Here is a 27,498-nt window from a genome sequence, read left to right as displayed (position 1 = left end):
GGCCAATCAATGACGCCAGGGCCAGGACGTGACTTATAGCTGGGGGAGTTGGGGAGGATGGCGGGGGCAAGAGGCCTGGGGTTTTTACATGAAAAAATATCTAACCACCCTCTGACTTTCGGTAAATACAATACATTGAAGTTTTCTGTAAAACCTCACATGGGATCAGACAAAATTGGACATAAAAAGGGACTGGTGCTTGCTAGAAAGTTTTTTCTTCTTATTTTCTTTATGTAGCCAGTGCCTCTTTCGTCGGCATGGGCCTTTGGAACAAAAGCAGCATATGAGCTGGAGCACATTGCTCTTTGGTTAGCATCCAGTCCAATGTCTTTATGTTGGCTGTTTGTCTGTAGCGTGCAATGCTGTTTTATCAGTTTAGCTATTCCTTTTGCAATATATTTTTGCAATAAACTACATGCTTACTCATGTAAGCCTCCTGTGCAAGCTACTTTTACAACTAGCTTGCACTGAACTGAATTTCCCCCCCTTAAAATAACGGTCATTTCTGTGTGGACTTTTCTAATTATCGACAAAGAATTTGAAATTAAATTCAAGGCCAATAATAAGGCACAGAGCGGCTTACCTTGAACTCCAGCTCCATGCCTGAGACGTTCTCTCCACCCTCGATCCCGGTCAGCTTCTGGATGTAGGCGTAGAGGTTTCGGGCAGGCACTTCGGTGGTGCCGCAGGTGACGGCCTCCTGAAGCGCGTCGTGGATGAACACGTACTGGTCCTCCGTCTGCACCATGTAGTTCCGCTGGGCGCGCATCAGCGTCACGTGGCCGTAGATGTCCACCGTCTTCTCATGCTTGATGCGCTCCATCATGGCGTCGATTACGATGAAGCAGCCCGTGCGCCCGACCCCGGCACTAAAGACAAAACAAAGATGACAAACTTGATATTGGCCCCCTTAAGAGACACAATAGCCTGTGTGGGAAACAATCAGTGCTGGGAGGTTGACTTGGTATTGACTCGTTTTGAGCCGCGTTGGCAATTGATGACTTCAGCTAAATATTTTAGTGGCTCATCCATCTTGACAGATGTAAACCATGATGCACCTTTGACATAATATCTTCATAAGGATAAATGATTATGTATAAACAGATAACAGGCCTAGTTAGAATCACCATTTAATCTACAGCTGGAACTGAGTTATTTTACAACAGTAATTACCTAAAACTACATCTGGGGTTTTCACTCAAACATTTTTCTATTCTGTATCCCGGCCTAACATATACCCTTCCTACCCCAGTGCACCACTATCTGCTGTGCAAGACCATTCACCTATGATGATAATGATTACTCTCCATTGGTAGAGAATGAGTGACAGATCCACGCTGGGAGAGGTGCCCTGTCTCAGTGGTGAGGAGACCTAAGAAGCTCCCTGGCTACACAGGGACCAGACCAAGGGGCAAACCCCTTGACCTTCATTGCTATCCCCTTGGCCACAGCAGAGCTGACCGTTTTGGCTTGGAGCGTAATCAAAGTGGTGGTGCAGAGGCAGCGGGTGGAGGAGAATAGCTCTAGCTGCAGTGGTCTGGTCTAAAGTGTGGCTTTCTGCTGGTACTGCAATCGTGGTGCAGCTGCCCCCCCTGTGTGACTTAGAGGCGGGTACATTTGCCAGGTAACTTTGTCGGAGAGGAGCGCAGCTGACTTCAATTACTGCCATTAGCTTAGCGCACTGTGCTAAAATCAGAAGGCACTGAAAGACAGGCCTCTTCATTAATACTCTCATTGGCACATTTTCACATTAGAGCCAGAAAAAAGTTTAAAAAGAAAGAAGGAAGGAAAATGTATGGCTACTGTTTCAGTTTGAGCTCCTCTATTCAGGTCAGATAGCAACACATGCTTTATAAACGTAACCACATGGAAAGACTGCTGAGGGGAGATGTCAAATTTGAATATTATGCTGTTTTTCTTCTTCATTTTTTGGGACAATGGCATTGCGGCGAGAGTACACTCTAGTCCGCCTGACAGCTCACATCTTCCCCAGCCGAGCATTGACAAGACAGTTGTTGGCTGGCTGCTCTAAAGTAAATAGGTTATTCAACCCATTAAGTCGACATGGCTACGAGGTGTGACCAACGCTCCCCTGCCTCTCCTCCCCTGATAGGCCATTTGTTTTTCATTTATACAGAGGAAAAAAGGAGTGAAGAAAAACTCAAGAGGGAGTTAAGATAGTCCCCGGGGCCCAAGTCTGGCTAATGTGCCATGGTGCAGCGGAGAGGGAATTAAATCGTATAAGTGAGTCGTTTGTTGCTGCAAATCATTGTGGTTGCGCTTAAAATGGCCGACGTTACCTGATTGATTTGGGGACGTGTTTTGATGTTGGCTTTATCGTGACTCTTGAGGTATTACACAGATGCTCAAGGGTGTTGCTGGGCTTTCTAAGAGATTGGTGTGTGTGTGTGTGTGTGTGTGTGTGTGTGTGTGTGTGTGTGTGTGTGTGTGTGTGTCTGAACCACATGTGATCCTAAAATATTGTGTGTGAAAACGTCTCAGGAATATTTGGGGATATGAATCACATCCAGGGTCTAAGGATGGTGGGGGGAGAAAACACGGCAAGCGCAAGACATTTCCTACCCCGACCCCAGCTGTTTCTAATCCTTCGCCACTTTACAGTCCAGTCGCAAACGCCGGAGAGTAATGACCTGTGAGCATGCCAGTGACAGAGTGACAGCATCAAGAGATGGGCAGGTGGAGGAAGAACAGGAGGGAGGAGCGGGGGTGACATAGCCACTCGCCTCGTCCATTATCGGCAGAGAGAGAAAGAGAGGCTCCGTACATTTGGCAGTCCTGGGGGATGGTTGGCCCTGATTCGGGGCCTGTTAGCCCCCCCCCCCGCACTAAAGAACTGACACTGGCTGCTCTGACAGGCGCAGCCAGCTGCTTTGGACATCAGTGTTAGGCTAATGTGTTTTCAAAGTTTTTTCAGAGTTTGGGGAATGGGGAGATAGTACACTGAAAAATACAGCTGCAACTGGACCTGGAGTAGATAAAGCCTAGACAAAGTAAAAGCAATTACATGTTGGTATTGTTACTGAATCTATTTTGGTTGGGCAACCTCTCAAGCCGCCTTTTTACACTCCATTCACCCATTAAACAGACACAGACCAACCAAACCATTAACTTCAAATTCACCATAAAAGTTCAGTGTATGGCTTATAACGGCGACCAGAAGGCTGTGCAATTATTTCCACTCATTTCCATTTACACTGTGTATCAAAATGCTCCCCCTCTATTCAAGATTAGTTTTAGCGTATGGCTACTAAATACAATGAGACTGTCTGAATGGCAACGTAGATTCATCAGAGATAAAATCATACCAAAACAGGATTATGTGTGTTTGCGTCTATACTTGTAAGCGTGTGTGTCTATAAACCCTCTTGCAGTATGGTTACATTGTTCTCCACAATCTCAAAAGGAGACACTGGCTGCATCCCAAATTGCACCCTTTCCTCTATGGGCCCTGGTCAAAAGTAGTGCTCTATATAGTGAATAGGATACCATTTCAGACGCACCCAATGACTAATTCTTAACCCATCGTGTGATGTGTGAGACTAGACCGCAGTCTCACCACTCGAGGAGAAATAGGTTGAGAATACTTCATTTCACTATGGGATGAGGCAATAAGGTCATTAAAGACAGACTTCCTTGCAGAAGACTAGACTCCTTTCCTGTAGACTTATGTTTATTCCTTCCTCCTATTCATACGAGACACTACTCTAACATTCCCACTCTAACGTGAACCTTCAATGTCAGTCTGTGCCTTACCTATTGTTCAAGTAGACAGTACGAATCATACAATAACCACCAAAGAGTATGTCTGTCGCAGCAAAAACGGGACATTTTTTCGAACTAAATGTCTCTTTAATTCTCCCAGCATTGAACCAGTGCTGCTCTTTGAGAGACGCAAAGAGCTGCAGAAAGGGCTGGCGATCCCGGTTACATTCAACAATGTCCGTTGTGACTTCTCCCTGTGAACCCATAACGCCTGAAAGGCCCTGGTTCCAATAGGAGCACAACGGTCCGCAACCCTGTGGGTCACTGAGAACAGAATGGAACTGCTGAAACACAGAACCAAGTTCAGTGCTCCGTGGGGGTGGGTGGGGGACTTTTACAATATGCCCCCCCACAAGAGACGATGACTTCACCTCATGAGGAGAGAGAGCGAGAGAGAACACATGGATGTACTTTCAATAATATCCTTCTTCACTGCTCCTCGGGGGAAATGTTGGCTAATGTCCACGGCTGGGTTTGGGAAGTTTTCCACGTATGATATAAAGTGTTCTGTTGAAATATAGGGATAGTTAACTTTGATCCTGTGTTGTAGGATATTTCCATTTTTCTATGAACCTTTGTTGAAAGCTTGAGCGTCAATGTTGGCCACAGGACTTAAGATCTTGCATAGGCCTACTTAAAGTTACTCTCTAGTGAGCAAACTCACACTAGTCAATCATTTTACTAGAGAACTTGGCCATAAAGTGAACTTTTTCCGCACTGTGATTACAATGGGCATATAATACTGTGGGAAGTCCTACAACATCAAATTGAATAATGCTAATCCAATTTAATTGTTTTGTCACTCATTATAAAAAACACAAGTAAACTCAAAACCCCAATGCTCCTAATTGCCATGCACTGCCTGGCTTCAACAGGGAAGACATTTTTTTATGAACAAAAGACACAAAGCACTTTGAAACCAGGCGAGACCATTTTAAAAACAGAACACCAACCACTTATCCTCACCTCATTGTCGATGACTGTCACGTTTTTACAAGGCATGTCAAAGTAATGTTGAGATGGCTAGCTCGCTATTGAGCATGACTTAAATACGACCATCGATGGGAAGGTCTGAAGTGGAGAGTAGACAGACAAGAGTGACAGTGACCATGGGTTTCTGTGTGACAGCAATGTCATATCTGGGAGGCTCCTCTACTGTCCCGTTCGTAATGTGCACTCTTGAAGCCTGGGTAAATTGGGGTCTCTGTCTGGGCGTGACAACAAAGCAGCTAAATCAATAATAGCGCTTGAGACACGGTCGACTTTGGTCAGACATTAATTCTGCTCCTTCCACTCCAGAGGCCATTACAGATTCAATTATTGTATGTGTGTTGTGTGTGTTTGTGTGTCAAATTAATTCTGCTCCTTCGACTCCAGGGGCCATTACAGATTAAATTATTGTATGTGTGTCGTGTGCGTTTGTTTTGTCGATGCGTGTTTGAGAGAAAGGCTGTAATGAAAATATGTTCAACAAACTGTCAAAAGAAATTACACTGATTTGTGTTGTGTGAAAGCTAAAAACAATGTTTCTTTAGGATTGGTTCACACCCACACCTACTCTGATTATCTCTTTTGGTCAGTTTGAGTGTTGCAACACTGATTTCTTACAGGGAACATGGAATAAGTGTTTTCCTGCTAACAATAGCCTGGCCAGCTAATTAATCAAATGCCCTAGTGACTGTACAATGCAGTTAATTATACGGCACATTTGTTTTTCCTTAACAGCTTTCCCTTAACAGGGAAAACCCAGGCAACTGTATATTATTTGTGTCGTTGTTCAGCCACGACTCCGTGAAACATAAGATATTACAGATTTTAATGTCCTGTTGGTAGGATAGTCTTGAACGGAGCTCACCCAGTTTATTCTCCAGTGATTGCACGTTGGCCAATAGAATGGTGGGTTACCCACTCACCAACGATTTCTCACAAGGCACCCCAATCTCCACCCCCTGTACCTCCTTTGTCCAGTTTGAGGTGAGTAAACGCTGTTCTGATATCCAGAAGCTATTTTCGGTCATAAGAGATGGTAGCAGCAACATTATGTACAAAATAAGTTACAAACAATGCAAAAAAACACATAAAATAGCAGCTGGTTAGGAGCCCGTAAAACAATAGCCATCCCCTTCGGCGCCATTGTAATATTTCCTTTTTCCTGAAGTGTGCACTCGTTCACTATGTACACACAAATCTAAAAGTATTGGATTAGTGGAGGCAGGGCTAGTGGGAGATCCCCCCCCCCCATATTTATTATACCAGTAATTTCCTTCAAATCAATAAAGGGAAGTGAACAAGTGAACACTTTGGAAGAGATAAGGATAGATAATTAGAACGTAGCCTTAAGTTAACATTCTGATGCAAGAGTTAAAATACAAAAATGGAAGGATGGAAAAATATATATATTTTCAAAATGGTGGTCTGACAAGGCATAGGAGATGTGGTATTGTGTGAGATGCTTCCGTACGGATTTGAATCTCTACACTCCCTTTATCTGATGCGGTGGCGAGGCATTAAAATACCCATCTTCTGAGTGACATTAACTCCTGCATTCTGGTTCGCCGTAAAAAGTCTGGATTTTTCAATTTAAACTGATTCTGCGACTAGGTCTAATTAACTTCAGCTTGTAGTAATTGGTATTCTTTGGTAATCCCTTTTATTGTACATTCTTCAGACATAAATTTGTATCTTCTTGCTTACTCTATCTCAGTTTAATTTTCTGTCCCCCTCTCTCTCCCTTTAGCTATCTCTCTCTCTGGCTCTCTCACAGGACACACGCACACACAGTCACAGTCACACACACACAGACAGTCACACAGTCACACACACAGTCACACACACAGTCACACACACAGTCACACACACACACACACACACACACACACACACACACACACACACACACACACACACACACCAGAGACTCCTATAACTCCCCAGTCTGAAGAGAGGCAGACGGCTACATTCTTCTTTTGCCTCTGTCTGGAGTTTATTCCTTCTTGTCATTGGAAGTGAGAAGTAAGTGCTTTATTTCGTATTTTATTTTGTAATAACCCCGGGGATAAGCTGGATACTCATGGAGCGCTGATGCGTGGATGTTAGTGTGGGGAGGACAGGTGTTTGGGTGTGTGTCTGTGTGTGTGTGTGTGTGTGTGTGTGCGGAAGGGATTTACGTTTCGCCAAGGGCACTGACACCGGTAATCCTTACTCTGTTGTAGTAAATACTTTCAGATTGAGAAGAAAAAAACATCCAACAAAGCTAGTAGGACAACTCCCTACGGCTCTCAGTCGGTGATATGCAGCTCATGTCATCTATTCCCGCTGCTCCTCCTACCCTCCAACTCTTTCTTCCCTCTTTCTTCGGTCTCTCTTCCTTGTCGCATTCTCTTTCCCTCTGTGTTTTTATCTATATCTGTGACAACGCTTGAATGATGAGTAACAAGAAGACCTTAGCTCGGCAGGCTAACATAGTCTATGATAGTGATATCATGGAAGCCTTGCTTACCTGCAGTGTACCACCATGGGCCCTGCATCTGGGGGGTTACAGGCTTTGACCCGTCTGAGGAAGGCCAAGAATGGAGTGGGGTGCTCGGGTACACCGTGGTCAGGCCAGGCAGTGAACTGGAACTGCCTCACCTCTCTCTTCTCACTGGAACCATTCTGATAGACAGAGGGGAAGTAGGCTATATACATGTATAGAACACACATTGGGCAACATTTTAAACAGCAGCGATAATACTTCAATACCTTGAGGTGTGGTCCCTCATCTCAACCACACTGCACCAATGATGTCAGGGGATCAGAGTAAAGCTACTGCCCGTGGCTACGGTTATCCGTTTCATTCAGTTAAACTAAAACCCACATTGGGTGTCTGACTTCCAGGTGAAATAAAGGTCAAATGAATTATGAGGAAATCAAACGTACTTTATAAAGTGCAAATGTCCTGACACAGTATGTGGCCAGCTCAACCGTGTCCAACAGCGTCACCTGGATGAGGCCGTAGGTCTCCGTCCCTCTAGTGGGCCAGTACTGGTCACATTTCACCTGAGATTGATAGAAAACGTCACATTAGACAACTGGTTTGGTCACAACTTCTAACAACTCAACGCACCTATTATTGTTGAGAAGGAACTAATTACCAACTTTGCTTTGTTTGAATAATGAGTCAAATAACCAATATCTGCTATATTTTCAGTGTACAAATAATTCATCTGAGAGGGTCTGTGCACCCCTTAGTTTCAGTGGGCAGAACTCCCCTGCTACACATCCCCAACAATTGTTGAATCACAATGAAGTTCATATCCGATCTGATCCTCAATGCTCTATTTCTTCCCTCTAACTCTCTGAATCACTGTCTGAGATAGAATAGACCCTAATAGACATAGCTGGCAAATACTCATCCAGCTTCATAAAGGAAAGTCAATACAAGGCAAACAGGAAAGCGAGGCTGCCAAGTCTTTCCTACGCTGCTGTGCTGACTTGTGTGATTTCACAATGGAGGAAACAGGCCCAGCTAAGACGTTCCACTGAAGCCCGACAGTGCTATTTGTTAGCCTGACAGGCTCTATAATTACAATCTTAACCACAGTTTTCCAATCACATTACAGGCACAGGTTTATTATGATTATAGCGTTTTTGTTGCCCAGCGAACAGCCAATAAAACACTACTTCCATTACAGTATTGTCATTTCGCTGCCAGAGGAAAGCACAGTGAACTCGAAGAGTCCTTATGTAGATGCCTTACCTCATACACTGTACTACCCTCATCTTACATACAATGGAAGCTAATATATTGTTGCTGGAACTCAATCGAGACAAATCAAATCAAATTTGCCACATGCGCCGAATAAAACCGTGAAATTCTTACTTACAAGCCCTTAACCAACAATGCAGTTCAAGAAATAGAGTTAAGAAAATATTTACTAAATGAACTAAAGCAATAAGAAATATATCAAAAAGTAACACATGAAAATTACAAAACAATAACGAGGCTATATACAGGGGGTACGGGTACCAAGTCAATGTGTGGGGGTACAGGTTAGTCGAGGTCATTTGTATAATGACTATGCATTGATAATAAACAGTGAGTAGCAGCAATGTAAAAACAAATGGGAGGGGGGGTCAATGTAAATAGTCGAGGTGGCCATTTGATTAATTGTTCAGCAGTCTTATGGCTTGGGGTTAGAAGCTGTTAAGGAGCCTTTTGGTCCTAGACGTGGTGCTCCGGTACCGCTTGTGTGACTGGAGTCTTTGACCATTTTTTAAGCGTACATCTGACACCATCTTGTATTTACATTGCCCCCCCCCTCAGGGTAGTAAGTTGGTGGTTTGAAGATATCCCACTAGTGGTGTGGGGGCTGTGCTTTGGCAAAGTGGGTGGGCTTATATCCTGCCTGGTTGGCCCTGCCCGGGGGTATCGTCGGACGGGGACACAGTGTCTCCAAAATGTATCAGCCTCTAGTATTTATGCTGCAATAGCTTATGTGTTGAGGGGCTAGGGTCAGTCTGTTATATCTGGAATATTTATCCTGTCTTATCTGGTGTCCTGTGTGAATTTAAGTATGCTCCCTCTAATTCTCTCTCTCTCCCTCTCCCTCCCCTCCTGGAAAACCTGCTGTTTTTGACTCTCTCTCTCTACCGCACCTGCTGCCTCTAACTCCGAATGCTCGGCTATGAAAAGCAAACTGACATTTACTCCTGAGGTGCTGACCTGTTGCACCTACAACCACTGTGATTATTATTTGACCCTGTTGGTCCTCTATGAACATTTGAACATCTTGGCCATGTACTGTTATAATCTCTACCCGGCACAGCCAGAAGAGGACTGGCTACCCCTCAGAGCCTGGTTCCTCTCTAGCTTTCTTCCTAGGTTCCTGCCTTTCTAGGGAGTTTTTCCTAGCCACCGTGCATCTACATCTGCATTGCTTGCTGTTTGGGGTTTTAGGATGGGTTTCTATATAGCACTTTGTGACATCGGCTATTGTAAAAGGGCTTTATAAATACATGTTATTGATATAGGTCCTGGATGCCAGAAAGCTTGACCCAAGTGATGTACTGGGCTGTAAGCACTACCCTCTGTAGCGCCTTACGGTTGGATCCAGAGCAGTTGCCATACCACGCGGTGATGCAACCGATCAGGATGCTCTTGATGTTGCAGCTGTAGAACTTTTTGAGGATTTGGTGACCCATGCCAAATCTTTTCAGTCTCCTTGGGGGGGAAAAGGTTCTGTCGTGCCCTCTTCACAACTGTATTGGTGTGTTTGGACCATGATAGTTCGTTGGTGATGTGGACCACAAGGAACTTGAAACTCTTGACCCACTCCACTACAGCCCTGTTGATGAGAATGGTGGCCTGTTCGCCTTGCCTTTTCCTACAGTCCAAGATCAGCTCTTTTGTCTTGCTCACATTGAGGGAGAGGTTGTTGTCCTGACACCACACTGCCAGGTCTCTGACCTCCTCCCTATAGGCCGCCTCATCGTTGTCGGTGATCAGGCCTACCACTGTTGTGTCGTCAGCAAACTTAATGATGCGAGTGAAGTCGTGCTTGGTCACGCAGTCGTGGGTGAACAAGGAGTACAGGAGAGGACTAAGCATGCACCCCTGAGGATCAGCGTGGCATATGTGTTGTTGCCTACTCCTTAGATTTGTGGGTACTATGATGTTGAACGCTGGGCTGTAGTCAATGAACAGCATTCTCACATAGGTGTTCCTTTTGTCCAGGTGGGAAAGGGAAGTGTGGAGTGCGATTAAGATTGCGTGGATCTGTTGGGGCAGTATGCGAATTGGATTGGGTCTAGGGTTTTCGGCATGATGCTGTTGATGTGAGTCAGGACCAGCCTTTCAAAGCACTTCATGGCTACCGACGTGAGTGCCACGGGGAAGTAATAATTTAGACAGGTAGCCTTCGCTATCTTGGGCACAGGGACTATGGTGGTCTGTTTGAAACATGTAGGTATTACAGACTCGGTTAGGGAGAGGTTGAAAATGTCAGTGAAGACACTTGCCAGTTGGTCCATGCATGCTTTGAGTACACATCCTGGTAATCTTTCTGGCCCCGCGGCTTTGTGAATGTTGACCTGTTTAAAGGTCTTGCTCACATCGGCTATGGAGAGCGTGATTCGGAACAGCTGGTGCTCTCATGCATGCTTCAATGTTGCTTGCCTCGAAGCGAGCATAAAAGGCATTTAGCCCGTCTGGTAGGCACGCATCACGGGGCAGCTAGCGGCTGTGTTTCCATTTGTAGTCCGTAATAGTTTTCAAGCACTGACACATCCGATGAGCATCAGAGCTGGTGTAATAGGATTCAATCTTAGTCCTCTATTGACGTTTTGTCTGTTTGATGGTTCATCTGAGGGCATAGCGGAAGTCCTTATAAGCGTCCGGATTAGTGTCCCACTCCTTGAAAGCGGCAGCTCTAGCCTTTAGCTATGGCTTCTGGTTGGGATATGTACGTAAGGCCACTGTTGGGATGACGTCGTCGATGCACTTCTTGATGAAGCCGATGACTGAGGTGGTATACTCCTCAATGCCCTTTGATGAATCCCGGAACATATGTGCTAGCAAAACATCCGCGTCATCTGACCACTTCCGTATTCCTGCTTTAGTTTTTGCTTTAGTTTTTGCTTGTAAGCAGGAATCTATTTATTTATTTTACCTTTATTTAACTAGGCAAGTCAGTTAAGAACAAATTCTTATTTTCAATGACGGCCTAGTGGGAATGACGGCCTAGTCGGAACAGTGGGTTAACTGCCTGTTCAGGGGCAGAACAACAGAAATACCTTGTCAGCTCGGGGGTTTGAACATGCAACCTTCCGGTTACTAGTCCAACACTAGGCTATCCTGCCGCCCAGGAATCAGGAGGATAGAATTATGGTCAGATTTTCCAAATGGAGGTCGAGGGAGAACTTTGTATGCGTCTCTGTGTGTGGAGTAAAGGTGGTCTAGAGTTTTCTTTCCTCTGGTTGCATTTGTGACATGCTGGTAGAAATGAGGTAAAACGGATTTACGTTTGCCTGCATTAAAGTCCCCGGCCACTAGGAGTATTTTCTTGTTTGAGCATTTTCTTGTTTGCTTATGGACTTATACAGCTCGTTGAGTAGATGTGGTCTACAGCTTATCATGAGGTATTCTACCTCAGACGAGTAATACCGCAAGACTTCTTTGATATTAGACATAGCGAACCAGCAGTTATTAACAAATAGACACACACCCCCACCCCTCGTCTTACCAGACTTAGCTGCTCTGTCCTGCCAATGCACGGAGGAGCCAGCCAACTCTATATTATCTGTGTCATCGTTTAGCCATGTCTTAGTGAAACATAAGATATTACAGTTCTTAATGTCCCGTTGGTAGAATAGTCTTAATCGTAGATTGTCCAGTTGGTTTTCCAATGATTGCACATTGGCCAATAATACGGAGGGTAGTGGGGGTTTACCTACTCGTTGGCGAGTTCATACAAGGCACCCCGCCCCCCTCCTCCTTTTTCTCCATATTTTCTTCACGATTTGGACCTAATCTCGACAAAGCAGTATATCGTTTGCGCCGGACTCATTAAAGAAAAAATCTTTGTCCATTCCCGAGGTGAATAATTGCTGTTCTGATGTTCAGAAGCTACAAAGTGAAGCATATTTCATCATCAAATGTTGTCAAACAATGCGCTAAAGCTTGACAAAGGTCTATGAGGCAGCTTTTGTATATATTCACAAAACTATGAGTCATTCTTATGTGATACTTCATTATCTAAAGCAACTAACAACTAGAACCAGACAATGGTCAAAACATGCACTTGGGTCTACAATATACAGTGCCTTAAGAAAATATCCATACCCCTTGATTTATTCCATATTTTGTTTTGCTACAGCATGAATTCAAAATGAATTACATACATTTTTATAATGACAAAGTGAAAACAATTTTTTTTTGCAAATGTATTGCAAATTAAATACAGAAATATCTCATTTACATAAGTATTCACACCCCTAAGTCAATACTTTGTAGAATCACCTTTGGCAATGATTAACCTTTGAGTCTTTCTGGGTCTCTAAAAGCTTTCCACACCTGGATTGTGCAACATTTGCCAATTATTATTTTCAAAATTCTTCAAGCTCTGTCAAATTGGTTGTTGGTCATTGCAAGAAAAACATTTTCACGTCTTGCCATAGATTTTCAAGAAGATAAATGTCAAAACTGTAAATCGGGCCACTCAGGAACATTCACTGTCAGTGTCTGGTGAACCAGGTTTTCCTCTAAGATTTTGCCTGTGCTTAGCTCCATTCTGTTTTATCCTGAAAAACTCCCCAGTCCTTAACGATTACAAGCATACCCATAACATGATGCAGCCACCACTATACTTGGAAATATGGAGAGTGGAACTCAGTAATGTGTTATTTTGTATTTACCAATATTGCTTTGCCACATTTTGTTACAGTATTACTTTTGTGCCTTGTTGCAAACAGGATGCGTGTTTTGGAATATTTTTATTCTGTACATGCTTCCTTCTTTTCACTCTGTCATTTAGGTAACTATTGTGGAGTAACTACAATGTTGTTGATCAACCCTCAGTTTTTTACTTTCACAGCCATTAACCTATGTAACTGTTTTAAAGTCCCCATTGGCCTCAAATCCCTGAGTGGTTTCCTTCCTCTCCGGCAACTGAATTAGGAAGGACACCTGTATCTTTGTAGTGATTGGGTGTATTGATACACCATACAAAGTGTAATTAATAACTTCACCATGTGACATTATGGGGTTTTGGGGTTTTGTATGTAGGGCAGTGACAAAAATCAGTCAATTTTAAATTCAGGCTGTAAGAACCTCAAAATGTGCAAAATGTAAAGGGGAGTGAATACTTTCTGAAGGCCCTGTAGGTTAGAGAAGAGTGAAAGCAATCCATTCACGACATCTGTTCAGACAGTTCTACAGTCAAATCGTAAGGTGGAATACATGGAATTGTTCTCCTCTTGAGAGACCTTTGTAAACAAGTAATTCATGATCTTTAGAGGAGGAATTGTGTGAAAGTAGTGAACTTGCAACTTGTGGAGACCATGCAGTCTTCATTTCTTTGTGATTTCAAACATACATAAGAGATGTTGCAGTGCCAGGCACAGAGTGTTTGCTTGTTAACTTTGAAAGAGTGAAAAGTGCTGTGTGCTTGGTTCTTGTACCGAATAACTGACATTTTACAATTAGCATGAACATTTTACCTGCTTAAAGCAGTGCTGCTGGCTAACCTAGTGACCATGCAACTAATTGCAATAGCAACACTAATACTAAAAGGAAGAAAAGGGAAACTCATGTTGTGGCAAATAAGTGAGTGAGTGAAATCCATTGGAAACAGAATGCAAGATGTCTTGCCTTAGAGAAGAAATATGAGGGCATCTGAAGGAACATGACAAAACACACAGAAATATGAACACAGAATGAAAGGAGGAATGGGGAGTTCTAGGAAAATGTTAAACGTTGTATTTGCATCACAGAAGCAAATGGATAGCCATGATGAGTCATGGGTTAGGCTATGATGTTGCTGTTTCAATGAAGCTTGGAAGTAAACAATGGAAAATAGGTGAATTGAATTACACCGAATTTGGAATCTGAAATGATATTGCAGTATGTTTGCTTTACAGACCACATACACTGATATAAAAATGTAGATGACTGAGGTAAAATATATAACGAAGACATAATTACATTTAGACATTTTTTACTTTACAAATCCAATGATATGACACTTCTGCAATATATTTGAATGTACATTTGTAGAATTACTCCATTTTGTTTCGGCGACTATGTCTAATGTCAGGGTAGGATAAAATGGACCTGTGTAACAGACCTAGACCTGTGCATGGCAATCAAATGAGATCTGATTCCAGATCTGTGCTTACCCTGGACCTCTCCTCCAGCTTGGTCATCATGACGATGTTGGCACTCCGCTGTTCCCAGATCATCCTCCAGAAGTCACCAAACGTCTCTGGCAGCGAGCCCTGCGTGGCGATGTATGCATTCTGCTTCCTATAGCCGTCGATGTAGTTGGAATTGATGTAATCACTTCCAGGGATACCTAGAAAATGTGAGGGAAAGTGATTAGAATGGATGGTGTCTGCTTGAGGGGGGGAGTGGTGTGTGTGTACATACGTGTGTGGGGTCTGTGTGTGGGGAGTGATTAACTTTGGTTGTACGACAGACGGGGGAAAAACGATGAGCGACACAACAGTGGCTTTGGCTTTGATTGGGATCAATAGCGTTAGTCCATCCACTAGACTAGCAGGTACTGTGAAAAGTGAAGTCACTCTGCTAGTGCTTAGAGGTTCAGACCCCTGCTACTCAATACTTTGAGTTGTTTTGACATTGAACAACACTTAATCCTGACTGAGTTCTTTCTGACTAAAAGGGCACAAATCCAGAGTTAGTTTACTCAGCCAGGAACTACCCAGGCATACAGTCTAAGTGTACTGTGTTTTTCGTTTAGGCTTTGCCATTGTGTGCCTTTTGTGTCATCCATCCACACAAAATGGCTGCCTACTAGTTGAATCACTGTGTCAATTGTTATCATACGTAACTTTGATGACTCCAAAAAGAGCATTTCCTCTATCTACAGTGAAACTTCAAGGCGGAGATACATTTTAGCTCTGAAAAAAACCTCCGCCCCACCTCTCCCCTCAACCTCACAGGGAAAAACCAACAACGAAACCAGGCAAAACTGTTTTTCTTCCACAACCTCCGCCTACTCTCCTTTTCTCACCGGTTGCTAAATGAAAGCAGTTGTTTTTTTTCCCAATCCGGGGAGAGGCGAAGACGGAGCTGACAGCTAGTCAATGCTTCAGGACTGGCAGTTGGGGGCCCAGCGCACACATGGTCTACCAAGATAAGTCTCATCTGCATGGATGCCACGTTTGCATAGCCAGCCGCCCGTGCTCCAACTCTCCCCCCTTTCATCCACCCCTCCCTTTTTCTCCCAGGTAACTTATTCAGTGCAAAAAAAGAAAAGACTAGAAAAGAAAATGTGAGCTCATTCAAAACCCGACATTTCTTACCCGTCTTTTTTTCTCCCTCCCTCCCTTTTCCCTGCTAAACCTTTTCATGCAGCCGTTGCCTGGCTGTATATTTCCATAATGGACAAGGGATAAAGACAATTAAGCCCCCAGCTTTCAAAATGAAAGGGACGTGTAAGGAAAAAGAGACATTATTATGGTTTAATGAAAACAAGACAGTGTCTGGAAGCATATTTGGTTTCTCTGCAGATGGCCGGAGTGTCACTCAGAATTTGTGCAAAACGCAGCCATCTGCTTGCAAAACTTTCAATACAGTTATCAAAAAAGAAACGCAACTAATAACATGGTACAGATATCAAACTTACTGGCAAACAATCAAAAAATCACCTATATATTTGGCAATGTGTCCTAAAATAGGCTAAAAGTGGCGTGTGTGGTTGGTTATCCGTTTTACGAAGCATAATCCACACTGAAGTAACTTTTGGTAAAAGCCCTCTTCTATTGTACTATGCTGGCCTGTTCCCTCAAGAAAGAGGCCATGAGTCTGCTTCTCTCTGCTAATACATCATCTACCTGCTATTACAATTTATGATGGTTGGAGAATAACCAGTATACCTGGACATTAAAAGCTCCTCGATCAAGCACAGAAAACCATAATTAGTTTATGTTGTGATTTCTCCATTTTAGTTGCACTGACCTTTTGAGAAACAGCTGGTCAGTGACTCAAATTGGTCCACTTTGAACTGGGTCTCAACTGAGTTACAAATAAAGTCCAGGGACAGCTTTGGAGCAGAGCATAGTGGAAAACTGACTATACAGATGTTTGCTTACATGACGTGCATTCATCTGGTGAGGAATGTTACAATGAAAAGAGACAAATTTTGATGAATCGTTTGGAGTTCAAAGTGGGGGGTGAGACACGTAGGTTGGCCAACTAAAGTCCTGTGGCAGCGTACAAAGGAATAAATCAAGTGGTTTTCATGTCTGGCTTATGGAACCCAACTATAACAACATGTTGTGGACATGATTAATGACTATGAGTCAATAGATGATGCTGAACGTGTTGTGTCAGTTACAATCATCTGACATGACTGTTTATGACATCTGTTATCACACTACCATGACTTTGTTATCTGGGTCTATAACGACAGAGGGTTCAAGTTAAGTATCACCCAATTCCCCTCTATACAGTCAACGCTAATAGCCTACCACACACTTTACCACACATCAGGGGATTCCAAAAGCACCCGAGGAAGACGTTCTCCATTCCAATCCCGACAGTCAGTCGCTAGCTTGGTGAGCTACTTATACAGACATGTTTCTTACGCAAAAATAACTTCATCTAAAAAGTCCTGGTTGCCAAAGGCTTTGTTTGGAGCTCCAGGGGGAAGTCCCACAAGCCTGTCTGGCAGAGTAGCGGTTTCCTCCCTCGCGAAGGCTTCGATGTGGCCGCACAGATGTGTGTTTATGGCTAGTTAATGGGGTCCATCAACACTCTCAGCTGCATGAGCTTTCTGGGAGACTGCAATGGGACTCTGAACGTCTTTATTGATCAGTTTTCTTCCCATTAGCATCCATTTACTGGCCCGGAAGAGCCAGTTTGTTTATGTTATTTTTTAATGTTTTCTCTCTATGGGAAATATTCAATGGAATTGGTTAATTAGTATGTATGTATGTATGTATGTATGTATGTATGTATGTATGTATGTACTGTGTGTGTGTGTGTGTGTGTAACAAATAATCGTTAAACCAAATTCCATGACCGTCACCGCCCTAGATACCATAGCTCACTGTATGCTAGTACTCCTAGGGCACAGAAGACAGTGGTACTGTATATAAGTAGACAGTCACATGACAGTCAATTCAAGGCAAGGCGAGAGCTGCTTACCGTCAATAGCCGATAGCAGGACTCTGGAGTGGTCGTATGCTATCACGTTAGCATATCTGTTCTTTGGTTTGTTGACTTCCAGGTTGGAGTGTTCCCACGTGAACTGCTGCCCGGGATCGATGGACTGCAAGTAAAGAGAGGTTATATTCATTACTTTCCTTCATCACTTACAGTGGTATATTTTGCTCAATACCACCATTTAGCTCCATTTCCCAGACAAGGACTATGGATTCAAACTAGGATCAATAATAGCAAAAAAGCTATTTTGATGCACTGTGTAGGTTCTTTTAGACACATTTAAAGGGATAGTTCACAGAAATTACAAAAGTACATATCAGTTCAGATCCTCAAAAAGTTTGACAGCTGTACCATTGAGAGCATCTTAACTAGCTGCATCACCGCTTGATATGGCAACTGCTTGCCATCCGACCACAAGGCACTAAAGAAGGTTTACGTACGGCCCAGTACATCACTGGGAAAAAGCTCCCTGACATCCGGGACCTCTATAAAGGCGGTGTCAGAGGAAGGCCCTAAAAGATGCCAAAGATTCAAGCCACCCAAGTCATCATAGACTCTTCTCTCTGCTACCGCACAGCAAGCGGTACCGATGCATCAAGTCTAGAATCAACAGGACCCTGAACAGCTTCTGCCCCCAAGCTATAAGACAGCTGAATAGTTTGTACTGGTAGCTATTGGTTAACTATTTAACTAATAGCTACCAGGACTACCGACGTTGACCCTTTCCACACTAAGTCTTTTGACTCATCACATATGCTGCTGTTACTGTTTATGATCTTTTATTTAAACTTAATTTAACTGGGCAAGTCAGTTAAGAACAAACTCTTATTTATTATGACAGCCTACCCCGGCAAAACCCAGATGACGCCAGGCCAATTGTGTGCCGCCCTATGGGACTCCAAATCACGGCCAGATGTGATACAGCCTGGATTCGAACCAGGGACTGTAGTGACGCCTCTTGCACAGAGATTATATTTTCATATCTACCTCAATTACCTCGTACCCCTGCACATCGACTCGGTACTGGTACACTGTGTATATAGCCAAGTTATCATAACTCATTGTGTATTTATTCCTCGTGTTATTATTTGTATATTTTTTAAATATTTTGTCTCTCTGCTTTGTTGGGAAGGGCCCATAATGTTTGTCTACACCTGTTGTTTATGAAAGCATCTCACAAATGCAATTTGATTTGATTTACTTGCCCTGTAAGCAGTCTATGGACAAGGTAAGAAAACAATCCCCATACTTTGGTTTGTTAACCTGGCCACTGTCTCCAAATTCTAAAGTTTTAGCATTTGTGGAACAAAGCCAATGCAAGTCAATATCCCCAATATATACAATTTTGTAATTTGGGGGAACTATCCCTTTAAGCTTGACAGTATTTAAACTCTTTAGGAATCTCAGTTTGAAACGCTAGGCCCGCGTTCACCTGCCATAACAACTATTTTCCAACTCATCCTGGGTTATTTTGACATGTAGCATAACATACATTTTGTGTAAGGGACAAGCGTTGTTAAATGTAGCTGTCCCAAGGCTGGTTTGCGCATTCTGTCCGCTTCATTCCATCAGTTTCCAATAACATGCTCACATGGATGTACAGTACACTGGTCAGTCTGGTCATGAAATGGAGAAGAGGAGGGACACGACCACTTGACACATCCATTTTCCAACCCATAAATATACTGTACATTTATTTCAACCTCCAGCACCAGGGTCAGCGCACTTTCAAATTTGTTTTTTTGCCATCATTGTAAGCCTGCCACACACACACTATACGATACATTTATTAAACATAAGAATGAGTGTGAGTTTTTGTCACAACCTGGCTCGTGGGAAGTGACAAAGAGCTCTTATAGGACCCGGCACAAATATTAATATAATAATAATCAATAATTTTGCTCTTTTTTAAGCCATCTTACATATAAAACCTTATTTGTTCATCAAAAATTGTGAATAACTCACCCCTGGTTAATGAGAAGGGTGTGCTTGAAAGGATGCACATAACTTTGCAATGTTGGGTTGTATTGGAGAGAGTCTCTGTCTTAAATAATTTCACACACAGTCTGTGCCTGTATTTAGTTTTCATGCTAGTGAGGGCCGAGAATCCCCTCTCACATAGGAATGTGGTTGCAAAGGGCATCAGTGTCTTAACAGTGTGATTTGCCAAGGCAAGAAACTCGCACAGCCCTATCCAGAAATCTGGCAGTGGCTTCTGATTAAATTCAATTTCCACAGAATCGCTTGTTGAAATGTCGATGATGCTCTCTTGTTCAGATATCGATAAGTGGACTGGAGGCAGGGCATAAAAGGGGTAACGAATCCAGTTGTTTGTGTCGTCTGTTTCGGGAAAGTACCTGCGTAAAGGCGTAAATGCGCACCCAGCTCGGCTTCGCTATATCACATTTGACATTGTCCATAAGCTTGAGTTCTTTTGTGCACATAAAATATATACAATGATGTAAAAACCGTGTGTTGTCCTTGTTAATGAAGACAGAAAAGAGCTCCAACTTCTTAATCATAACCTCAATTTTGTCCCACACATTGAATATATTTGCGGAGAGTCCCTGTAATCCTTGATTCAGATCATTCAGGTGAGAAAAAACATCATCCAGAGAGGCCAATCATGTGAGAAACTCGTTATCATGTAAGCGGTCAGACAAGTGAAAATTATGGTCAGTAAAGAAAACGTTAAGCTCGTCTCCCAATTTAAAAAAAAGTGTCAATAGTTTGCCTCTTGATAACCAGTACACTTCTGTATATTGTAAAAGTGTTACATGGCCGCTGCCCATATCATTGCATAATGCAGAAAATACACAAGAGTTCAGGAGTCTTGCTTTAACAAAGTTAACCATTTTCACTGTAGTGTCCAAAACATCTTTCAAGCTGTCAGGCATTCCCTTGGCAGCAAGAGCCTCTCGTTGGATGCTGCAGTGTACCCAAGTGGTGTCGGGAGCAACTGCTTGCACGTGCGTTACCACTCCACTATGTCTCCCTGCATTGGCTTTTGCGCATCCAGATACCATCACATCTTGACCACCAAAGTCCATGTGATGTCACAAAGCTGTCCAGTACTTAAAAAATATCCTCTCATGTTGTCCTGGTTTCCAGTGGTTTGCAGAAGAGGTTGTCTTCCTTAATTGACCCCCCATTAACGTAACGGACATATCCCAGGAGCTGTGACAGGCCTGTTGACTTATCCAGTTGTAATGCATATAATTCACTGGCATGTATGCGAAGCGTTTCAAAACATCTCCTGCCATGTCACTGATGCATCGTGAAACAGTGTTGTTTGATGAAGATATTGTCTGTATAGTTTTTGGGCCTTTTCCCCCAGCATTGTCCCAGCGACATCAGCAGCAGCAGTCCTCCACAATAGTACGGGGCTTGCCTGTCCTAGCCACTCGGTAGCTCACCATATAAGACGCTTCTACCCCCTTCTTATTAATGGTATCTGTTGCTTTTATACATGTCTTACCACTCGAAAATCATCGTTATTCTCGCTCAAAAAACTCCTGTGGGTTATTTTTCTAATTGTCATGTTTAGTTTCTAAATGTCGGTGCGAGAGTGAAGGTTTCCGGCGAGAAAGTAACAGTTTATGTGATTTGATGTTAATTATTTGACTAGGCTACCTGTATTTGACATTGTGTTGTTATTTCGCTGAACACTGGATGGTTTAATTTTAATTTTGGCAGGGAAACGAGGCTACTCAGGTGAGAAAAAAACCTCACCCAAATGTATAGCCCCATTGGAAAATATAAATGTACTGTTTGAAAATGTGAAGAAATGTAAAAAAAAAATATATATATATACAGTGCCTTGCGAAAGCATTAGGCCCCCTTGAACTTTGCAACCTTTTGCCACATTTCAGGCTTCAAACATAAAGATATAAAACTGTATTTTTTTTTTGTGAAGAATCAACAACAAGTGGTACACAATCATGAAGTGGAACGACATTTATTGGATATTTCAAACTTTTTTAACAAATCAAAAACTGAAAAATTGGGCGTGCAAAATTATTCAGCCCCCTTAAGTTAATACTTTGTAGCGCCACCTTTTGCTGTGATTACAGCTGTAAGTCGCTTGGGGTATGTCTCTATCAGTTTTGCACATCGAGAGACTGAAATTTTTTCCCATTCCTCCTTGCAAAACAGCTCGAGCTCAGTGAGGTTGGATGGAGAGCATTTGTGAACAACAGTTTTCAGTTCTTTCCACAGATTCTCGATTGGATTCAGGTCTGGACTTTGACTTGGCCATTCTAACACCTGGATATGTTTATTTTTGAACCATTCCATTGTAGATTTTGCTTTATGTTTTGGATCATTGTCTTGTTGGAAGACAAATCTCCGTCCCAGTCTCAGGTCTTTTGCAGACTCCATCAGGTTTTCTTCCAGAATGGTCCTGTATTTGGCTCCATCCATTTTCCCATCAATTTTAACCATCTTCCCTGTCCCTGCTGAAGAAAAGCAGGCCCAAACCATGATGCTGCCACCACCATGTTTGACAGTGGGGATGGTGTGTTCAGGGTGATGAGCTGTGTTGCTTTTACGCCAAACATTACGTTTTGCATTGTTGCCAAAAAGTTCAATTTTGGTTTCATCTGACCAGAGCACCTTCTTCCACATGTTTGTTGTGTCTCCCAGGTGGCTTGTGGCAAACTTTAAACAACACTTTTTATGGATATCTTTAAGAAATGGCTTTCTTCTTGCCACTCTTCCATAAAGGCCAGATTTGTGCAATATACGACTGATTGTTGTCCTATGGACAGAGTCTCCCACCTCAGCTGTAGATCTCTGCAGTTCATCCAGAGTGATCATGGGCCTCTTGGCTGCATCTCTGATCAGTCTTCTCCTTGTATGAGCTGAAAGTTTAGAGGGACGGCCAGGTCTTGGTAGATTTGCAGTGGTCTGATACTCCTTCCATTTCAATATTATCGCTTGCACAGTGCTTCTTGGGATGTTTAAAGCTTGGGAAATCTTTTTGTATCCAAATCCGGCTTTAAACTTCTTCACAACAGTATCTCGGACCTGTCTGGTGTGTTCCTTGTTCTTCATGATGCTCTCTGCGCTTTTGACGGACCTCTGAGACTATCACAGTGCAGGTGCATTTATACGGAGACTTGATTACACACAGGTGGATTGTATTTATCATCATTAGTCATTTAGGTCAACATTGGATCATTCAGAGATCCTCACTGAACTTCTGGAGAGAGTTTGCTGCACTGAAAGTAAATGGGCTGAATAATTTTGCACGCCCAATTTTTCAGTTTTTGATTTGTTAAAAAAGTTTGAAATATCCAATAAATGTCGTTCCACTTCATGATTGTGTCCCACTTGTTGTTGATTCTTCACAAAAAAATACAGTTTTATATCTTTATGTTTGAAGCCTGAAATGTGGCAAAAGGTCGCAAAGTTCAAGGGGGCCGAATACTTTCGCAAGGCACTGTATATATATACACACTACTGTTCAAAAGTTTAGGGTCACTTAGAAATGTCCTTGTTTTTGAAAGAAAAGCTAATTTATTGTCCATTAAAACAACATCAAATTGATCAGAAATACAGTGTAGACAATGTTAATATTGTAAATTACTATTGTAGCTGGAAACGGCTGATATTTAATAGAATATCTAAATAGGCATACAGAGGCCCATTATTCTCAACCATCACTCCTGTGTTCCAATGGCACATCGTGTTAGCTTTGAAGAACATTGAAGAAACAGACACCTCACAAGTCCTCAACTGGTAGCTTCATTAAATAGTACCCGCAAAATACCAGTCTCAACGTCAACAGTGAAGAGGTGACTCCGGGATGCTGGCCTTCTAGGCAGAGTTGCAAAGAAAAAGCCATAGCACAGACGGGCAAATAAAACAAACATTTTAAGATGGGCAAAAGAACACAAACACTGGACAGAAGAACTCTGCTTAGAAGGGCAGCATACCGGTATCCTAGAACGCCAGCCCTTTCACTGCTGACGTTGAGACTGGTGTTTTGTCCTCTTGCTCAGTTGTGCACCGGGGCCTCCCTCTCCTCTTTCTATTCTGGTTAGAGACAGTTTACGCTGTCCTGTGTGGTCTACGAGATCTTCAGTTTCTTGGCAATTTCTCGCATGGAATAGCCTTCATTTCTCAGAACAAGAATAGATTGATGAGTTTCAGAAGAAAGTTATTTGTTTCCGGCCATTTTGAGCCTGTAATCAAACCCACAAATGCTGATGCTCCAGACACTCAACTAGTCTAAAGAAAGACAGTTGTATTGCTTCTTAAATAAGCCCAACAGTTTTCAGCTGTAGGATTAGCAAACACAACTTGCCATTGGAACACAGGAGTGATGGTTGAGAATAATGGGCCTCTGTACACCTATGTAGATATTCCATAAGAAATCAGCCGTTTCCAGCTGCAATAGTCATTTTACAACATTAACAGTGTCTACACTGTATTTCTGATCAATTTGATGTTATGGACAAAAATTATATGACTTTTTTCTAAGTGACCCCATACTTTTGAACGGCAGTGTATATACAGTTGAAGTCAGAAGTTTACATACACCTTAGCCAAATACATTTAAACTCAGTTTTTCACAATTCCTGATATTTAATCCTAGTAAAAAATTCCTGTTTTAGGTCAGTTAGGATCACCAGTTAATTGTAAGAATGTGAAATGTCAGAATAATAGTAGAGAGAATGATTTATTTCAGCTATTATTTCTTTCATCACATTCCCAGTGGGTCAGAAGTTGACATACACTCCATTAGTATTTGGTAGCATTGCCTATAAATTGTTAAACTTGGCTCAAACCTTTCGGGTAGACTTCCACAAGCTTCCAACACTAAGTTGGATGAATTTTGTCCCATTCCTTCTGACAGAGCTAGTGTAACTGAGTCAGGTTTGTAGGCCTCCTTGCTCGCACACGCTTTTTCAGTTCTGCCCCCACATTTTCTATAGGATTGAGGTCAGGGCTTTGTGATGGCCACTCCAATAACTTGACTTTGTTGTCCTTAAGCCATTTTGCCACAACTTTGGAAGTATGCTTGGGGTCATTGTCCATTAGGAAGACCCATTTGCGACCAAGCTTTAACTTCCTGACTGATGTCTTGAGATGTTGCTTCAATATATCCACATCATTTTCCATTCCTCATGATGCCATCTATTTTGTGAGGTGCACAAGTCCCTCCTGCAGCAAAGCAACCCCACATTATGATGCTGCCACCCCCGTGCTTCATGGTTGGGATTGTGTTCTTCGGCTTGCAAGCCTCCCCCTTTTTCCTCTAAACATAACAATGGTCATTATGGCCAAACAGTTCTATTTTTAGCTTCATCAGACCAGAGGACATTTCTCCAAAAAGTACGATCTTTGTATCCATGTGCAGTTTTTATGGCGATTTTGGAGCAGTGGCTTCTTCCTTGCTGTGCGGCCTTTCAGGTTATGTCGATACAGGACTCGTATTACTGTGGATATAGATACTTTTGTACCTGATTCCTCCAGCATCTTCACAAGGTTCTTTGGATTGATTTGCTCCCAAGGATGAACCAGACTTGTGGAGGTTTAAACATTTTTTTCTGAGGTCTTGGCTGATCTTTTGATTTCCCATGATGTCAAGCAAAGAGGCACTGAATTTGAAGGTAAGCCTTGAAATACATCCACAGGTACACTTCCAATTGACTCAAATTATGTCAATTAGCCTATCAGAAGCTTATAAAGCCATGCCATAATTTTTTGGAATTTTCCAAGCTGTTTAAAGACACAGTCAACTTGTACAGTGAATTATAAATTAAATAATCTGTCTGTAAACAATTGTAGGAAAAATTACTTGTGTCATGCACAAAGTAGATGTCCTCACCGACTTGCCAAAGCTATAGTTTGGGGAGTGGTTGAAAAACAAGTTTTAATGACTCCAACCTAAGTGTATTTAAACTTCCGACTTCAACAGTGGATAATAATGTCATCATTGTGAGTATTGATCGAAGTTTTGCATGGCAAGTCATGGCCTTAGACTGTTGTTTGTGCTTATGATTGACTATCCATTGGTATAGTTATTACCAGATCAGTTGTGTTCAGAGAGCCATTATTAGTTATATTCATCTTATTATTATCTAGTGACGTACTGGATGTGAATCACATTTTTATTTGGCGTACCCCAGACGGCATTGGGAAGGTTAAACATGTTTTGCATCTGTAACTTTCTCACTCATCATTATTCACGATTCATTCAGGACTATCCATAATCATGGAAACATCCACACTATTGTAGAAGTGTTTAGAAACATATATTCTTATTTAAATAAAAATGATCTGAAACACAACCTAAACAAACAACAAACGCATCCAACAACATTGTAGAGTCACATGCTCAGCATGTGTGACCACAATGAATATTAGACCAAACACTAAACTTTTGACTACTTTAATACACATAAGTGAATTTGTCCCAATAGTTTTAGTCCCCTGAAATTGGGAGACTATATACACACAGCAGTAATTTCTAAACTGTTCACCTGATATGGATGAAAATATCATAAAATTAAAGTTGACAGTTTGCACTTTAACCTCATATACTTTGTATCATTTCAAATCCAAAGTGCTGGAGTTCAGAGCCAAAACAACAAAACTTTTGTTACTGTCCGAATACATTTGGAGCTCACTGTAGATAATATCATACCTAAGATCCGCATATGTGACCACAATGAAGTTGAGTTCGATCGCATGCCATTCTGAATTACTCTTTAAATGTAGAATGCTTTCATTTGGCATGCCCATATACCAATATTACACAATAAAGCCTTACGATCTGGAGAGCAGCCTTTTGCATCCCCCCAAAGGTCCAAATGTGGAAACCGTACCCTTACCAATATCATGAACAGTAATGTTTTGGAAACATTCCAAGATTTGAAAGATACATACACATTAACATTTAACATCCCTTTTCGTTTTTTCTCTCGATATTTACAACTTAGGTCAGCTATGCTGGCCTGCGGAGTTCCTTGGGTAACCCAACTACCGAACTATCAAAAGAGAATTTCGAAATAAATTATCTGGGCCCCAGATAGACTGCTTCTCTATAATATATATGCAAAAATGTGAAAACTCATATTCTGAGCTAGCAATTAAAAAACCATTGTCCACAGATCTAATTGAATCTGAACAAACCTTTCATTGGAATAGAATGTGGAATAATATGACTTTGGCGTCCCATAATCCGAACCATCAATTTATACATTTTAAGTTTGTTCACTGACTGTAACATCAAGATAATGTTTACGATCAAATTGACCCCAACTCTCAACTGCTCACTGTGTTCCCTAAAATATTAGTTGTTATTATTGCCATTATTTCATTCATGCCATAAAGATATTACTCTCTCTACGACTTAAGAGACCAATGTTCAGCCATTGTATGCTTCTCTGACAACTGTTATATGAAATTTGTCAACCCAAAAACTTTGCTTACAGGCTGATGCCTATCAACATTATATTCTTTAAAGACAGTAAAGAGTCAAAAAAAATTGCTACAAAAGTAAATTACTTGAGGTTAGTCAATGCACTATACAAAAGCAGTTTCAGACACAGACAATTTGTTTTATTTGAATTGTGTACTTATTAAGGTTGTTACAGTATGATGTATAGAAGCCCAGACATTCCTAACTCCTAACTTCTTGATATCAGCTATTGTTTGCTCTTGTAAAGCTTAAGCACGTCCAAATTATTCCTGCAAACCATTTGCTCCTAACAAAGATCCCTTGAGAGCCACTTCACATTCCTTCATATGGTGTGGGCGTGGCCTGCAGTTAAATGCTTCTGGAGCAAAATTCCTTTCGAAGTCCATGCATTTAA

At 42.1% G+C, this 27,498-nt stretch overlaps 1 protein-coding gene across 22 annotated transcripts in view; it reads right to left on the bottom strand.

The window, feature by feature from the left end:
- Positions 1–27,498, bottom strand: part of LOC110531736 (receptor-type tyrosine-protein phosphatase delta) — a 614,032-nt gene that overhangs the window by 9,635 nt on the left and 576,899 nt on the right. For all 22 annotated transcript variants that reach the window (XM_090183809.1, XM_090183811.1, XM_090183808.1 and 19 more), the window contains 5 exons: positions 17,654–17,777; positions 14,659–14,834; positions 7,702–7,821; positions 7,283–7,437; positions 584–869 (listed from right to left, as the gene is read on the bottom strand). In XM_090183809.1, coding sequence (XP_090039935.1) covers positions 584–869; positions 7,283–7,437; positions 7,702–7,821; positions 14,659–14,834; positions 17,654–17,777 — 861 coding nt within the window. The remainder of the gene's footprint in view (positions 1–583; positions 870–7,282; positions 7,438–7,701; positions 7,822–14,658; positions 14,835–17,653; positions 17,778–27,498) is intronic.

Source organism: Oncorhynchus mykiss, chromosome 9 (genome assembly GCF_057628025.1).
Source record: "Oncorhynchus mykiss isolate SJ-2025 chromosome 9, ASM5762802v1, whole genome shotgun sequence".
Classification (NCBI taxonomy): Eukaryota; Metazoa; Chordata; class Actinopteri; order Salmoniformes; family Salmonidae; genus Oncorhynchus; species Oncorhynchus mykiss.
The sequence above is the reverse complement of the archived record's forward strand: the minus strand, read 5'-3'. Positions and strand labels throughout refer to the sequence as shown.